General features: G+C 46.2%; 1 protein-coding gene across 1 annotated transcript in view; it reads left to right on the forward strand.

Moving 5' to 3' along the window:
- The window catches only part of LOXL2 (lysyl oxidase like 2), a 101,690-nt gene that overhangs the window by 30,315 nt on the left and 53,466 nt on the right, over nt 1–17,909 (forward strand). Inside the window, exons 2-3 of the mRNA XM_019625406.1 lie at nt 6,770–7,193; nt 13,065–13,240. Of these exons, the coding sequence (XP_019480951.1) occupies nt 6,839–7,193; nt 13,065–13,240 (531 nt within the window). The 5' untranslated portion in view covers nt 6,770–6,838. The remainder of the gene's footprint in view (nt 1–6,769; nt 7,194–13,064; nt 13,241–17,909) is intronic.

Consider the following 17,909-nt stretch of genomic DNA (forward strand, 5'->3'; position numbering starts at 1 on the left):
GGCCCCGGGCTTGGTCTGGACTGGGCCGCGCGGCTGGGTCCCCGCCCTCCGCAGCTGAAGGTGACCTTCCCCCACCTGTCCCCTCTGCTCCCCACCCCAGGGATCGGTTCTAAGCAAGATCAGCAGGGTGGAGGGGCGACCTAGGCTGCCAAATAGCCTGGTGAATCGACGATTTGCAACGGTGTCCACAAACAGTGGGACCACCCTGGAATGATTCCTGACAGGCCCCCTCCCCCAGCAGCAGCTGGGGTCTCAGGCCAAGGAGGGGCTGAACCTGAGCTCAAGTTGCAAAAGCCAAACTGGTGCTTGCGGGGAGCCGGCAAGGCCTCGGATCTGCAGGGAGTGGTAGATTGAAGGCTCCTGGGTGAAGAAGGGGGCGGACTGATATGTTCTCTGTCCACCTACTCGCTCTGCTTTGAGCGCTGGCTGTCTACCTGAGTTTGTCCCTCCTGAGGGCTGCATGGATGCCCATGGGAAAATGAATTTTATTAAGCAATAAGGAAAAGACAAACGTTTAATAGAAAAAAGGTTAAAGAACATGAAAGAATTTTCCCAAAAAGAAGTACAAGTGGACAATAAGCATGGGGGAATAAAAGTTCAATCTCTCTAGCAACAAAAGGAATGCTAGTTAAAACAAAATGCCCTTTCCTGCTTCTCAGGTGGAGAAAGGTTTGAAAACATGGTCATAGCTAGAATGTTTGAAGATGTGAGGAAACCTACATCCTGCCACTGACATGAACATTATGGAGAACAGTTAATACACTTTTGCAAAAGTGTTCTCTTCTTACCAGCCCTTTGACACAGCAATTTTCCTTTTAGGAATTTATCGTAAGACTGTGGAAAGTTTTAGCTACAAAGATATTCATTTCAACAATCTTTATAGCAGTAAAAAGTCAGTGATAAGATTATTCAATCTTATCTCCATGAGAAAATTTAGTGGTAAGATTATTCAATCTTATCTTCATAAGATTGAGTACTGTGTAATGAAAACCTTGTACAAGAATAGTCAGTGAGGCATGACGTTTGGAATATATTGTGAAATGTGAACAGCAGTTTACAAAGCAGTATATAGAAGATGATTCCAATGTTTAAAAGCAAGAAATATGTATGTACAGAAAAAAGGCTGGAAGAGGCATATACCATAACTACTTCTGATGGTGGGATTACAAATTAATTTTTTTCCTTTACTCGTTGCATTCTCCACATTTTTATCACCAGCTTGTATAATTTTGGCAATAAGGAACAACAACAAAGTCCTGTAAAAGTTATTTTTAAAAGAAGAGAGAAGCATCTGGGTCTAATCATTGATAATTCCCCAGAGTAAGGAGTAGGAGAAGGCCCCAAAAAAGAAGTATCAAGTCCAGGAACACTTTTCTAGAAAAGCTTTAGGAGTTGAACACTGGCCATTCCCACAGAATCTAAGAAGATGGGTGAAGGAGCAGTTTAGAGATATGCAAATCCAGAGATGAAGATTTGTTTTAAAAATTGCCAGGACCACATACACTTTTCATTTCTTTCTGAAACATGGATAGATGATCTGGAGACCACTGTGACTCTCATATGAGGGGGAGCCTGGGGGGTGGTAGGCAGGTGCTGGACTGGGATGAAGCCGCCAGTGGCAGTGGAGCCCAGGGGTGAAGGACACAGCCCAGGTCAGCCTGCTGCCCTCGTCCAGATCCTGGCTTACCACTTACCATCTGTGCAACCTTAGGCAACTTGCTAAACCTCTCTGTGTCTCGTTTTCCTCCTGAGGATAATAATGGTGTTTATTAAGTGAGTTAATACAGTAATAGATTTTTTCCCTTTCATATCATTTCCAAATATTTGGATTTTCTAGTTACTCTTTTGTTGTTGGTTTATAGCTTAATTCTAACTGTAGTCAGGCAACACGCGCTATGTGATTTCATTGAATGTGGTGACACTTGCTTCATGACTCAAATTAGGGCTCATTTGGGTAAATCTAGCATGTGGACTTGGTGACTCTGTCTTCCGTACTTGGGTACAGTTAACTGATAGATTCTTGTCAGTTAGGTCACGTTTGTTACTCATGTCATTCACATTTTCAGTGCAAGGATTTTTTGTCAGCTCCTTCTATCAGTTACTGACCAACGGGTGTAGAATCTCCCACAATTACAGATTTCTCAAGTTTTTCCTGTTAGATCTGTCAATATTTATACATATTGAGTCTATGTATACAAGTTGAGAAGACATGTCTTCCTGATGGATTGATTCTTGCATCATCATAAACTCTCCCTTATTGTCTCCAGTAATGTTTCTTGGCCAAAGTTGACTTTATCTGACTTTGTACCAGCTTTCTTTTGGTTAATATGTGTATGATATACTTTTTCCACCCTTTTCCTTTAAACCTGTGTGTCTCCTATAAGAAATATAAAGTAGTATTGTTTTGTTAAATCCACTCTGACAATCTTTGTCTTTTCCTTAGAGTATTTATTTCATTTGGTGTAATTATTGATATATGTGGGTTTAAATCTACCATCTTACTATTTTTTTTGTTTGTGACAACTGTCCTATTACTTTTTCTCTGCTTTACCACTTTAATTTTGGATTAATCAGTAAAATTCCATGATATCCCCCACACCCCTTTATTAAGCTATTTATTCTACTCTCCTTATATGGTGATTACCATCAAGATTACAACATGCCTCTATTAAACTTCTAAAGTCTAATAGAAAATAATACTCTTCCATACAATGCAAGAACCTTGAATTACTTTCCATGTAACCGCCTCCTGCCTTTTGTGCTGTTGTTGCTATGTTTTTAATGGTACATATATTTTAAACCCCAAAAGTCATTCTTCTTGTTTTACAAGGTTGAACTGCATTTAGATCTATCTACTCGGACACAGCTGCCCCTTCTGCACCCTTCATCCCTTCATCCTATCCTGTAGGATCAGTTTTCCTTTGGCCTGAAGAACTTCCTTTAGCATTTCCATCTTACGGATTCCCTTGATACCAAATGCTCTCCACTTCTGTTTGTCTGAAGTTTTTTGTCTTATTTTACCTTCATTCTCTCCAGCAGGTACAGAATTCTCGGTTAGCTCTTATTTTTTTCATCCCTTTGAAAATGTCACGCTATTATTGTCTTCGTTTCCTTGTTTTTTGTTGAGAGGCCATCTGTTGGTCTTATTGGTTCTCCTTTGAAGGTAATGCGCCTTTTGTACTCTGGCTGCTTTTAAGATTTTCTATTTGTCTTGGATTTTCTGCAGCTGGATTTTGATGTGCCCAGTGTGGTTTTCTATGTAAACTACACTGCTTGGGTTGGTATCTTTTCATCAATTTTGTATAATTTTTGGCCATTATCTCTTCAAATACTTCTTCCGTACATTCTCTCTCCTTTCCCCTGAAATTCCAATTATGTGGATGTTAGAGCGCTCCAACATGTAAAGCGTAACTCTGTGCCCTAACTTCCAGAGTTTAGCCCTTTAGGAGCTCCCATCTGAAAGCCTGGGGCTGTTTAACAGGGCACTTCCTTCTTGGCAGGCTCTGAACCCCAGTTTTTGTCTCCTCAGTCCTGGGAGGCTGCTGAAAGCTTTGTTTAATGAGCTTCTCAGCCTATTGCCTTGAACCTGGCAAGTGTCATGAGGAGAAAAGCAGACACAGATGTCAGGCTCACCTCGCTCTCTGGGTTCTTGGCTCTTGAGTTCTTGCTGCCTCGATCGCTTTTCAGTGTCTTCATATATGCTTTTAGTATTCGTCTCCTTTTTCCAGTTGTTCTTGGCAGGAAGGTTTATCTAATACAAGCTAGTCTGACGTGGTCCAAGACACATGGTGCTGTGTGGAAATGACAAAGGGATGGCTTCTGCCCTGGGACTGAGGGTCTGGTAGAGCCGGACATGACAACAGTGTAAAGCACAAGCAAAATGCTATTATGCCTTTAAGGGAATCAGAGAAGACATTCAAAATTCTGACTAGGAGGGGATGAGGTTTCCTTGAAGAAGGGGAAGGATTGTGACATATGCTATTTGGAGGGTAGGGAAGAAGTGGGAATAGAGGCACATTGACCTATCTATGTGGAAACACTTAAACCAAGTATAGGCTATATGATAGATAGGACAGGTCACATGTGAAGGACTGGAATGAGGGTAGGGAGACAAGTGTCGTTGGAACTGAAGCTAGGAAATCAAGATATGTGCCAAGTTGAAAGGTGTCTATGTCCCAGGCAGCATGTGGACAGTTTTACATGTGATGGTGGATGCTTGAAGTTTTGAAAGCTTGGCAGTGTCTAGTTCTGGCTTCGCCTGCACTAATTGCAACCTCCAGGGAAGTCCTTAGCCCTTCTGGTCCCTAATTGTCTCCCTTGTAGAATAAGCATCGTAATCTCTGCCTCTTCCACCCATGTCTTGAGGTCCTAGTGAGGCGCAGATGAGCTCGTGCATGAAAATATGCTTTGATAGGAACGAGGTTTGGTCAGGACAGAGGAGGTGATGACGCCCCTCTTTAGAGCCAGTTACTGGTTTGCCGGGCTGTGGTCTGAAGGGGGCTATTTCAGGAATTCCTTATCTTTCTGGTCTTGCTTGTGCATCCCAGGGGGAGGATGGCTGAATTTTTAGTGAAACCAGAGACTTCCAAAGTCCTCTGTCCTGATTGTCCCGAGCACTGTCATTCCTGCCCCAGCGCCCATCCCGGGGGACTGGACACTGGCCAGCCTGACAGTCATGAAACTGCCTCTTTCTAGTTTAGATCATCCCTCTGGGCAGCTCTGGGCAGCTGTCCAGTCCTTCCTTGATGATGATGGGCCATGAGCTGAGAGAACTACGATTAGCCTAACCTTCTGTACCTTGTTAACATAAAATGAATTATGCCCCCCTTTGGCTTCCACCTACTGGTCCTGGTTTTGCTTTTGGGGGCCCCATATCCCAAATCTATTTCCTTTTCCATGAAACACCCCTGTAGTCCCTTTAAGATAATCATTCCCTCTCTCTGAACTATGGAAAGACCAAGGCACATGAGCTAAATATTTACTTCTCGTTATATGACCTCACTCTGGAATTCTCAGAGGCAGGCTCCATCTGGGTACGGTGACGACGATCTTGAGAATTAAAAAAAAATTTGTCAAATGCTCCTGTAGCGCTTATTATGGACCATTCATTCAATCTTCATAATTCTGTGAGCTAGATATGATTATTATCCTGATTTTACAGATAGGAAACTAAAGCACAGAAAAGTTAAGTATTTTGCTCAAGGTCGCACAGCTAATAAGTGCCTGAGTGAGGATTCAAACTCAGGTTATCTGGCTCCAGAGTCCGTGCTCCTCCCCACTCTGCTGTGCTGCCTTCCTCTGCCTGATGACAGGCCACTCAGCCTCTCTCCTGTTTGCCAAAGAGCTTTCTGCCTCCCCTCTGTGCAAAGAGCAGACTGTTTTCAGTCCCTGAACCCCTCAGGGACAGAAACTATGAAAAAGGATGGTATTGTCACCAGCACCAGGGCATTCTTGGCTTCCCCAAAGGTGAGAGGTGTGCCTGAGAGCTGTCCTCTGAGGCTGCCACAGTTCAGCTAAGAACAGGCCTTGCAGATGAGTTGTTTAAGGGGGCGTTGCCACTGACCTCCTCAGTCAGCAGCCTCAGCTGTCTTGAGGTCCAGAGTATAAGGCATCACGAGATCAGGGGTGAGGGTGGGCAGCGTGCTGGTGTGTGTCTAAAGGCCTGGAGCCTGAAAGCAGAGCCCTGGGAGGGTTTAGATATGCACAGAGAGAATAGCAGCCCATGAGCAAGTCGAGACAGAGAGACTCTAAGCCTCCTAGTATAATATTAGTCTCAGCACCTGGAAGAGGCTGCTTCCATCCAGGTCAGCTAATGTCCGGAGGAAGGGAAGACACCTTACATGGGAGTACCCAAGAGTTCACACAGGACCCCTTCAGTGTAGCACCCTCCAGCTCCACATTTCCCCAGCGGATCAGACCCTGGAACCACATCAACCTTCTCATTCAAGAAACCGGTCTTTGAACCTATAATGTTGACTCTGGAGCAGCCAGAGAAGAAGTTCTTCCCTTAAGACGTTTGTATTCTACTTGGGGACATGAAAGGGTCTGGAAAGGGTGAGAAGAATGTCTAGATAATAAGCCCGCCTTGGGAAGCAGGGAACCCTGGAGGCCGCTGCAGTAGACATGTTGTCTGAAGGAGGCGGGATTTGAGCGGGGCCTTGGAGAATGAGAAGATGTAGGTGGTGGGGAGAAAGAGAAAGAGGGTGCTAGATACCTTCTGCTGGCCCTTTCGACCTGCTGCCCTCCTCCACCATCCCCTGTGCCCAGAAGGCCAAAGGGCTTGAGTTTGCCAAATAGGAGGCACCAGAAAGAGATTAGACGACTGGAGGAGAGTGAGGTCATTTATTTTTCGCCCGTCTCTGTGGCTGTGGGTTGGCTCTGAGACCCATCCCTGAAGCCACAGCTCCATACAGGCAGCCCTTCAAGCCTGAGGGTGGTAACAGCTCTCCCCTATGGCCAGCCTGGGGTATTTTGTTATCTCTGTTCCTGTCTCTATGGATAGTCTTTTAAAACATTCTCCTCAAATTAACTCTCAGTGTGCTCTGCTTCCTGCCAGGAACCATAGTTGAAAAAAGGCATCTCTGAGATCGGGGAAGGTGGCTGGGCAAAAGAGGTGGGAGTGCACAGACCTGTCCGGCTGAAACGGAAGTTGGGAGAAGAGAGGAGGTTGGAGTCGAGCATGCCAAGGGCTTTACATCCTGATCAATGGAGTATGAGGGCCCTGGACGCTTTGTAGATCTCTGTAACCTGCATCTCTCTTCTGTTCCAGGAGCCTCCCGCCTTTCGCTCGTCACCGCCCAGTGCCCCCTCCGTCAGGTCCTCCAGCCAGAGGACAGGCATGGCGAGGCCAGGACGCTCCTGCCTGCGCTGCTGTTGGGCTGTGCTCTCCCTTCTCCCCTTGCTGAGCCTGGCGCAGGATGAGAGCTGGCGCCACTACCCCGAGTACTTCCAGCAGCCCGCTCCCGAGTACCACCGGCCTCAGGTGCCCTCCGACGTCGCCAAGATCCAGCTGCGCCTGGCCGGGCAGAAGAGGAAGCACAGCGAGGGGCGGGTGGAGGTGTACTACAAGGGCGAGTGGGGCACCGTGTGCGACGACGACTTCTCCATCCATGCCGCCCACGTCGTCTGCCGGGAGCTGGGATACGTGGAGGCCAAGTCCTGGACCCCCAGCTCCTCCTATGGCAAAGGGGAAGGTAAAACGCTCTGTGCTTTGGAACTCATGCTAGTGTCCCCTTGGAAACCCTGGGAACAGGCTTCTCTGGGCGGTGAACCTGGTCAAGGAAGCTACATTTCCTGAGGATTCCTGAGAATCGTCCTTCAGGGCAACCTCCTGCGTCTGTGCAGGAAGGTGGGAGCGGAAGGGTGCTGGGGAGGGGTACAGTGACCAACCATCCTGCTTTGCCGGGACTTTTCCACGCAAAGCCTGGCATCCGGGGCAACGCCTCGCCCTGGGCAAGCTGGGTTGGCTGGTGATCCTAGGCAGGGACTGAAGTCGGTCTGTGCACATCCATCCGAGCCCGTGGCCTGCCGGGGGGGGGGGGGGGGGGGCTGTATCAGCCAGGGGAGCTGGTGCCTGGCTTCCTAGCGCCCTTGCAAGGAGTTCCTCTTCCGCTTAGGTTAGCGTGCCCTGACTCTCCCCACCCTCCTGCCCATGTAGAATTCACACTTTTCACACTCACATGCTGTTTGGGGCTTTGTGGTGACAGGAACAGAGTTACTTTGGGTTTCTCACTTTGGTTTCAGCATATTCTTTTCTCCCTGGTTAAGTTCAATCAATATATTAAAAAAATAAAATTCTTTTTTTGATAAGAGCTTTGAGGGAGAGCAGGTGTAATTCTATGCTTTAGAGGAAGATGCTCATCCTCTTTGGCCTCAGTTTCCCAGTCTGGAAGTTGGGCCCTCAAGACCTCTTGAAACTTGCATAGTCTATGATCCCAAGTGGGAAAATAGATAAGGATGAAAAGCATGATTTAAAAAACAAACAAACAAAAACAGGAGCTGAGAGTGCCCCTCCCTGGGTTGGTAAAGCAAAGGCAGTTCCTTCACTTGACTGAGCTGCTGCTGGACGAAAGCAGAGGTGCTCAAAGGCTCTTCCTGGACTCATGGAGTCATGCCACGCTGACAGCATAAGAATCCCTTGGGGGAACTAACTCAGGATATTCTGGGTCAGGGACTGGGCTGGAGTGTAGGACTCTGTGACTTTTGGAAGCCTTCCAAGCGATTGTATACACAGCCAGTTTGGGAATTCATTGAATTAGATCATTGTTATGGTTCCGTCCAACCCTGGCTTTCTGCTATCCTAGAAATTCTAGGAGAAAGGAAATCCCATCTCAACATGCCTCACCTTTGTGCAATTGAATATATCCTGTTGGGGTAACCGCACTTAGAGTGAAACGTTCTCTGATGCTGACTCTGGGTTCCCTCACAGGGATGAAAGTGAAAGCAGCAAAGACGAGTTAGCAAATGCTGGGCTTTTAAACCCATTTCTTGTCTTCTTTACAAAAACTCCAAACACTTCTCCACACTCACAGATCTCCGTTTATTCTGCTAGCTGAGTGATCCAAGGGTAACGTCAAATTTATGTTTTCTATTCCAGGCTTTTTAAGCTTAATTATTTTATGACAAGAACTTTCCAGTGACTGGGGGGGTTATTCCAGTGACAGCTTTATTTGATTTCTACCCAAACTTTAAATTCACCTGTCATCAGACACGGCGGGTGTGGTTTTCCCCATGTTCCCTGGCCCAGGAGCAGGCATGGGGTGGCTGGACAGGTGGGTTAACCTGGCACAGACTTTGCCATCCAAGGTTGATGAAGAAAGAAAAGTTAAAGGGAGTACAGGATGATGAAAGGAAGTGTTTAAAATCCTGTTCCGTGGAAAGTACTGCATGGAGGAGTTGACAGAATGTGGAAAGCCAGGATTATAGGTCTCTGTTGAGATTGCGATACTAGAGGGAGTATGCTAGAAAGATGGGGTGGGGGACATGGTTGCAGGGCAGAGGGTTGAAATGGAGATGGGGGGGTGTGATTATTGGTAATGACAAGACCTAAGCTATGAATATGGGATAGTAGCTGAAGATGGAGGAAAGTCATTGGCAAGAGGAGGCAGAGTCCCTAGGAGGCCAAGAGTACTGGAAGGGTCGTCTGTGTGGATGATGAAACCCTCCAGGCTTAGGAAAGGAGTATCAAAGAGAGGAATGGAGAAACAGATGCTAAAATAATTTTAACTGTCACGTCTCCAGGACTGTAAGGATTATGCTGTCTACATAAAGCATTCCTTGGTATACATCATAAGAGACCTTTTAAATATAAATGTATTTGAATTTCATCAGCTTAGGATTTTTAGCACTGAGTGCAGGTTTGGAACTCAGTAGGTATTAGTGAATTGATTCATTTTGATTTGGGAGACTATTAAGAAGATTTGGCAAACAGTACTTGGCATAGTGACCAGAGAACATGATCAGGGCCCTGGAGTGTGCTCCCATGGGGCTTAACCAGTGAGTTGGCTGGGAATGCCACAGCTGTGTCTGTCAGAGGCCACCCCTCCAAGAATGCTCACTGTCACTTACTCCTTTCAAGTTCAGGCTGTAGTAATGAAGCCAGAGAGAGCACCCTCACTGCCTGGATTTTCCAGGCTGGCCTGGGAATAGGTCTCTTCTCCCAAAGCATCTCTGAGCTCGGGGAAATCATGGGCCCTTTTAGAGGATCCTAAAGGGGACAGCTGCCTACTCCTCACCCTCTGTATGGGTCTCACAGCAACCTGAACCTACGATGGTGGCTTTCCATTGCCTGTCTTCAGATCTGGGATCAGATCTGATGTCCAATGCACCCCCTTTCCCTGCCGTTCCTCAGATCAGAGTGACAAAGCCAGCAGATGACCAAGTGGAGCCCCAAACATTCTACCTTGAACAATTCTAACAATGAACAATTTTTATTACAGAGTTCAGGGGAATGTGCAGGCATGCAAGTGGAAATTCACTTCTGATCTTTATCTTCCAAATTGTTCATTTGTTTATACATCTCTTCTCCTTTTATCAGGGAGCATTTCTTAGAGTAAATGAGTGGAAAACGTAAAATGATTGCCTGGCGTTTTGTGCCCAAAGTTTTAGCCCCATATGTGTCCCAAGTGCCACTTTCCTCGCAGCTTTGGGATGGAATCTATTGCACTCTGCCTAGAACCACCCTGCCTCCTCACAGGCAGAACCAGAAGCTGACTGCTTTGGAATCCGGACAGTCTAGTCAACAAGCATTAAACATGCAGAAAAAAAATTGTCAGGCATCGGGCCATATGAGTATACCATGCATGGTGATGCTATCTTGGGCTGAGTAGAAATTTATATTTCCACCATCTAAGAAAACATAACTGGTGAGAATTCGCAGGGGGCAGGATGACGGGGGGTGAATTGAAGGTCCTTAAGAAAGCCGCTTTTCGGGATAAGCACTCCAGGGGCTAATGGCGAATGTTCCTTATGAAAAGTGTAGCAGGCCCTGGAGTATGTTTTGCAGCTCTTCATACTGCCTGTAGCCATGCGCTGTCTGGCTCCCCATCCCCTTAGCAACGGTGGTTCCTGTCATTGCAGATGGAATAAGGGTGCTGCTTCTTTTCATCACCTTTCCCTTTACCAGCTTCATTACAGAATGTCCCAAGGAAGAGGCCCCACGTCAAAGGTGGAGGGTCTTTTCCGTTGCTGATACTTAGCAAGACAAACATTGGTTTGTTGTTGGAACAGCAATCGGTTAGGGAGCTTACATTTCAGTGGAGCTCGAAGGCTTGGAAACCAGGCCAGATTGAGAAACCAGTTGCAAAACTTCAGCCCAGATGTTTTCAATAAGCTCTTTGTTCCCCTGAATGCATTGGAGGCGCTTTGGTTTGAACCCTGATCTGCCACCCGTCACAGCAGACGTGTTTCAGTGGGTCCTCAAAGTCAGGAGACTGGCCCGGTGTCCTCTCTGACCTTGAGGAGCCTCAGGTTCTTCTTGCTTTTCTCATCTCTACAATGGGAATGTTTTTATCTGTTCCTTCCTTGCCTTGTGAAAACAACAGTTTTCCCTGTTTTTCTGACTTACTGGGAGAAGGAAGGGGAAAGGGAGGTTGAACATGCTCTAGCCACACAGATTATCTCATTGAATATCCATGGCAACCTGTTTGTTGGGTATCATTATTTTCACTTTAGAAATGGGGGGAGCAGGCTTGGTTAAGTAGTTGACCAAGTTACATGGTACCCAAGCCTGAGAGAATTTGAACCCAGGTTATCTGACTCCATTATACTATAGAGTTCTACATGGAGCTATGAGAAAAATGACAGGTTGGATTTTGCTTCCCTTTCATTGTGTAGTGGCACTTATAAAAATCACTATTTGAAAACCCTCTAGCATCTTAAATTTTTTTATTTTTAATTATGGAAAAATACACATAACATAAAATGTGCCATCGTAACCATTTTTCAGTGTACAGTTTAGTAGTGTTGGTCTATTCACATTGTTGTGCAAATAATATCCAGAACATTTTCCATGTTGCAGAACTGAAACTCTACACCTATTAAGCAGCAACTCCCCCTTTTCTCTCCCCCAGCCCCAGCAACCATTCTGCTTTCTGTCTCTATGAATTTTGACTACTCTAGGTACCTCATATAAGTGCAATCTTGCAATATTTGTCTTTTTGTGACTTGCTTACTTCACTTAGCACAATGAACTCAAGATTCAACCATGCAGTAACATGTGTTAAAATTTCCTTTTTTTTTGAAAAGGCTGAATAATATTCCAGTGTTTATATATACCACAATTTATCCGTGGACATTTGGGTTGCTTTTGTCTCTTGGCTATTGTGAATAATGCTGTAATGCGCATGGGTGTGCAAATATCTCTTTGAGTCCCTGCTTTCGGTCCTTTTAGGTGTATACCCAGAAGTGAGAATTGCTGGATCGTATAGTAATTCCATTTTTAATTTCTTGAGGAAGTACCATCTTGTTTCCCATAGGGGCTGCACCATTTTGCATTCCTACAACAGTGCACAAGGGTTCCAATTTCTCCACATCTTCGCCAACACTTGTCAATTTTTTTTATAGTAGCCATTCTAATAGGTGTGGGAGTGTCTCATTGTGCTTTGTACACTGAATTCTCTACTTAATGCAAATCAGGTAAAGGCACAGGAGGTGAGCAGAATTCCACAGGGCGTCCCAGATAGATTGCCCAACCACACCCCAGCCCTGCCTCCACGTGACTTCTGAAATGTGAGGAGGTGGCCCTGTGGGTTAAGTCTCTGAACCAGTGGATGGGAAACATCAGGAAGTGAGAAGAGCACTAAAAGGACCAGGGCACTGGGCTCAGGGGGTGGCCTTGCAGAGTGGGGTGCACTCTCTGAGCCAGAGCTCTGCATCTGTGAAGTAGGAATGACAATGCCTCTTCATCCTCTTCCCTGAGGTATGAGGCAGTCAGGGGAAGCAATAAATGTGAAAATCCTTAAAAGCTTCAAACCCTCAGTTGCAGGATAGCTTAGATTTTCCCAGAAGGCCATAGTTCAGCCTCTGCTGCAGATGGAAGGCGAGTCTGAATTGTATCATAGTCAGTATAACAAAAATCATCATCTACTTCATCATCATCATCATCGTCATCATGGTAGTTACTGTTTTTGAGTAACTATGGGCCAACAAACTGGGCAAGTGCCATGTATTATCTCTAGTCTACACACAGCCCTGCAGTTCATCATTATTATCCCCACCTTGTGGATGAGAAAAAGGGGCTTTGACAAGACACAGAGCTAAGTGGCTGAGCCAATTCAAACCCACTTAGTATCCCAAGTCCCCGCTCTTTCCCCCACAGCCATATGACGTCCAGGCTCAACTCTGATTTCTACCCGAATCGTGTTCCATCTACCACATCCCTCTGGCAAGAGAATCCAGATGGCATAGAACTGTATGCAATATCTTAACATACTAAAAATCAATTGACAACCACACACAGCTGCCGAAATTAGAGGGAAAATTCTCTATGTGTGACATTGGTGCCCACAAAGACTCAAACCTACTTTGATGTAGTGCTTGGTTTCTCTCTTCTCTGCTTCCTTCAGGCCCCATCTGGTTGGACAATATCTACTGCACCGGCAAGGAGGCAACCCTGGCAGCCTGCTCCTCCAATGGCTGGGGTGTCACTGACTGCAAGCACACGGAAGACGTGGGTGTGGTGTGCAGTGACAAAAGGATTCCTGGGTTCAAATTCGACAATTCGTTGATCAACCACATAGAGGCAAGTCATGTATTCCTGATGACTCCTTCAAGTGACGGTTTCCTTCTTCCATGTCACTCACGTTTTGCCTACTGATTCCAAGAAGCGTGTGTGAGCACTGAGAAGGGAGGCCCAAGGCAATTGGATTTGGTGCAGGGGCCGTTGGGGGAGGATTTCTGGAGATGGGGGTGCCATCACTGGGGAAAAGGCATTGCAGACACAGAGAACAGCTTGGGCCAAGGCACAGGGGAATGGAGGTGCAAACTAGGGATAAGAGGGTCAGTGCTACTCATGGCTAAAGTATGAATCTGGGAGTTGTGTGAAATGAAGTTAGAAAGATGAACGTGAAAGGCCTTCTCTGCTATGTTAGGAGCTTACCCTTTGGACTAGGGAAGTGTATTAGCTATCAATTGCTGCATTAGAAATTACCCTCCCCGATGTTGCAGCTTCAAACAGCAAACTTTTATTATCTTACATAGTTTCTGAGGGTCAGGAATCCAGAAGTGGCTTAGCGAGTTGATTCAGCCTCTCATGAGGTTGCAGTCAGGCTATCAGTGGGGCCAGGAGATCGTCTCTCCAGTTGACTCATGTGGTTGTTGGCAGGCTCTAGTTTCTTCCTGACAGTCAGCTGGCGGCCTTGGATCCTCTCCACACACCCTCTCTACAGACTGCCTGAGTGGCCTTAAGACATGGCAGTTGTCTTTCTCCAGAGTGAGTGCTTCAAAAGAGATAGAGGCAGAGGGAGCAAAACGTGGAGGCCACAGTCTTTCATAACCTAATCTCAGAAGTGATATTCCATCATTTCTGCTGTATTCTATTGGTCACACAGACGAACCATGTATAGTGCGGGAGGAGATTACCCAAGGGCATGAATGCAGAAGGTAGAGATCGCTGTGTGCCATCTCGGAGGCTGGCTACCACAGGACAGTTGTTCCCAAATCTAGCCGGGGATCAGAATTTCTTCACAAATGCAGGTATTGGGGGTCTCACTTTAGGCCTACTGAATCAGAGTCTCCCATTATGAGAACAGGTTACTTTTTTTTTTTAAGATTTTTATTGGGGAATTGGGGGGATGGGAACAGTGCTGGGGAATTGGGGAAGGGGAACAGACAAGTTGCTGTCGTTTTGTTCTTCAGTCTAGTTGTGGAGGACGTTGCTTCACTGGCCCGAGTTGGCACCATCATTGCACTCTTCCCAGTCGAGGCAGATCAGTCGCCAGCTTCTGGACGGCCGCTCACTGCGAAGCAGCTCATGCTGGCTGCTGGCTACACACGGTAGCCCATGGCAACCCACTGCCACAGGGGCTGCAGCCTACGCCATCGCTGGCGACTCATGGCAGCCCAGCTCCAGGTCGAGCTGCTGTTCAGCATCTTAGCTGCAGAGGGCAGTGTCACTGGCCCTCATATATGGGATCCGAACCGGGGCCCTCTGGCGTCCCAAGCCAGCTCTCAACCATCGCGCCACTTGGCCAGCCCAGAACAGGTTACTGTTTTAAGCTCTGATGTTGCTGCCTGACCCGAGTCAGCATTTGGGAATGGCAAAAGTCTCCTGACCCTTCTCCTACATTTATGGCTCAATTTCTTTTGAACAAGTTCTCCACTTAAACGATGAAATTAGCAAATGTTCATTGCACTACTTTTCTGTGCAAGGAATGTGGGACTTAAGGCTGAAGGAGCGGGCAGCCAAGACTCCTTTCTCAAGAAACATGTTGGATGCTACCCTCAGGGGGTTGTGGGAGCTACCCTGAATCCAGGCCAAGGAGCCTTCATGGTGCTTTCACCTTCAGCTGACCACAGGACTAATGCTAAAGAAAGGTGACTCTTGAAGTTGCCCTATTTGGGTTCCAGAGGAAGTTCTGCCCAGATTGTGGTCTTTACATTTTTCCCCTCATGACTCACACTGTCCTGCTCTTTCCTCATATGTTCCTAGAGCATTCTGGGAACTCGTCCAAGCCTGCATTATAGCATGGAAAAGGATCTCCAGCCTTCTCTCAGCTGGCAGGATGAGACCACTTCTAGCAGACATTCTTCAAATGCTGCTATTTTATTAGAAATAACTAGAAGAGATTGGTATAGAGTCGATATACTTTACTTAGTATTCTAGTTACTGATGACAACTTTGCTCTACCATGAAGTTTATGATTTTGAGGGTAGACTTTTCTGACTCCGTTTCACACTTTCTGTCTCCTCTCTTTATAAGCTCATACAGAATAATCAGCACCCAGTTATATGTATCCCATCTTTCCAATGAGATCGGAAGCTCCTGGAGGGCAGGGGCTATAGCTAACTCACCATTGTATCCAATAGAAATAATGCTAGGTACTTAATAGGAACAATATGTCTAACTCCCAAGTTTTCTTCTTCCCAGGAATGCAAACCAAAGATCATGATCCCCTTAGGTGAAGAATCTCCCAGGATAAAATATCAAACTAAACAGTGATGAGAAGTACACAGAAGCAAATCTCTTCTTTATAGCATTGCCCTGCCTTCTAGGACAAGGAGCTATTTAGAACATCTTTAATGGGCCGCTGTTCAGCCTAGAACCTCAGGATAATCCGCTTGGATTGTCCAGTGAAGATCCAGGCTTCTGGGCATAAGAAAGTCATTCTTTTGAATCAAAAGAACGTGGCCCAAAATGTCAATGGGTTTTGCCACTAGGAAAATATGATTCTGGGAAAGAACTCTATGAGCATCACTTCAACATAGAAGTTTTATTGAATTCCTCTATGGGCAGTTCTAATGCTGAGTATTTGGAGGGTGAATAAGGTGGGTCATATGCAAAGCAGAACCTTAATTGGGTAGCACAGGCCAAGGGAGGACTGAAAAACATCTGTAAGAGAGTGGTTTCTTATTCTGGAAGGGGTAGATAGAGTCCATGATAGGAGAGTTTGGTGCCTATCTTTATTCCGGACATTTGTTGGGTGTCTGCTACACACAGATACCATGGTCTGGGACACTATTAGGGGAAGAAAGTATGGCCCTTGTCCTCCAGTCCTTATAACCCGAGAAGACAAGATGCATGTCTTGGGGAAAGCTGGGAGGTACTTCCAAAGCAAGGAGCCTAGATCCTAAATGAATTTACAGTGACCCAGAGAGAACTAGCTGGGGGGACATCAGGGCTGAAGGGCTGGACGACTTCCACAGCCTTCCATACTCTGCATTTTCCTAGAAGGCTTCCCTCTTGCTGACATACAAGTCAGACTGGTTACTATGAGCCAGACTGGGTGGAGGCTTGCTTGTCCAACCACAGACGCTGAGAAAACTTTCAACTGATGAGCAGCTCCCAATAACCTCTTCCCTTTGGTATTGGATGAAAGTAGGTCATGAAAGGACCTAGATCTCAGAATGTCTGAGGAGAGCCTTTGAGAATTGTCAGAGGGTTCTTCCATCCAGGACTTCGTGGCTAAAGCCCATGCTTACTGGCAGCACTGGCCTGACGGACAGGGAGGTGCCCAGACCACCTACAGCGGATTTTTGTGGGATGCTGAAAAGTTTCTCTAAAATACTTCATGTAATAGCCTGTGTCAGTAGCTGAAGTCATGAAATCATTCCTCTTGGCTAAAGAAATGCCCCCCTTAAAGGCTGTGGACAAGAGGCCGAGAAGTAGGTTTGGTGGACATGCCGTTAGGTGGAGTCACAGTGTACTGACTAACGGTACCCAGGAGAACTGCTGAGCAGTCAGTGTGAGCACAGTGGTAGGCTCTCAGGGTTCCCCACTCCCCTTCCTCCATCACATATCAGAAATTCGCATGGAGATTAAAATAAGTACTGATCAAATTCATAGAAGACCCAAAGTGGGAAGGGATTGCTGGAATATAACGTTAGGGAATGAGATTCAGATAAACCTCAGTAGGTTGAAATAATAGGCCCAAACTGTAACATATGAGGGACGATTGGAAGCTCCTACCTATATCAAGGTCCATGAGGCGGGGGCGGGAGGGGGGAATCAGCCACAGGGTGAAAACAAGAGAGAGTGACTGAAAGGGTTGATGATATATTTTTAAAAACTCCCTGAAGGGGATTGGTTGACTACAAGCTCAGTGTAAGCCAAAGGTATGCTATGGCTGCTAAAAAAATGAATATAAACTGATGCACTGACAGAAGAATTCTTTTCCTAAACTCTTAACCTTTGTGGACCAAGAACTGAGTGCAGGATTCCGTTTTGGGGCCCTTTCTTAACGAGGTCACCCAAAGAGGGGACTAGCAGGATAGGGACAGATCTGGAAACCGTATCATATGAGCACATGAAGATATTGTGTCAAGAAAGGAGCTACGGGGGAGACATGTCTGTTTTCTTCAAATATTTGAAGTGCGACCATGGAGATGATGTTTATGATTTGTTTTAACTCCCAGAGTTAGATGGGAAGGTAATGGGATGTAGATTTCAGCTCAACATGAAAACTCTGTAACACTGAGGGCTGCCCTTTTGCAGTGGATGCCCTTTTGCCTTATTAGTGGTAAGTTCCTTGTCATTGGAGTAGCTCAACCAGGAACAGGATGGCCTCTGACCAGGAAAATTGCAGCCAGATTCCTGCACTGGGAAGGAAGCAGGATGAGGCGATTGCCAAGTTCTAAGGTCCCTTGTTACTCTGCATTTATGAAAATATACCCAGCCCATGTAGGGAGCGACCACAGCTGGCTGTTGGCAGTGTCCACCATTGTGTGAAGCAGCATTATATATCACACACACA

This window comes from Hipposideros armiger, unplaced genomic scaffold (genome assembly GCF_001890085.2).
Source record: "Hipposideros armiger isolate ML-2016 unplaced genomic scaffold, ASM189008v1 scaffold_625, whole genome shotgun sequence".
In the NCBI taxonomy this organism is placed as follows: Eukaryota; Metazoa; Chordata; class Mammalia; order Chiroptera; family Hipposideridae; genus Hipposideros; species Hipposideros armiger.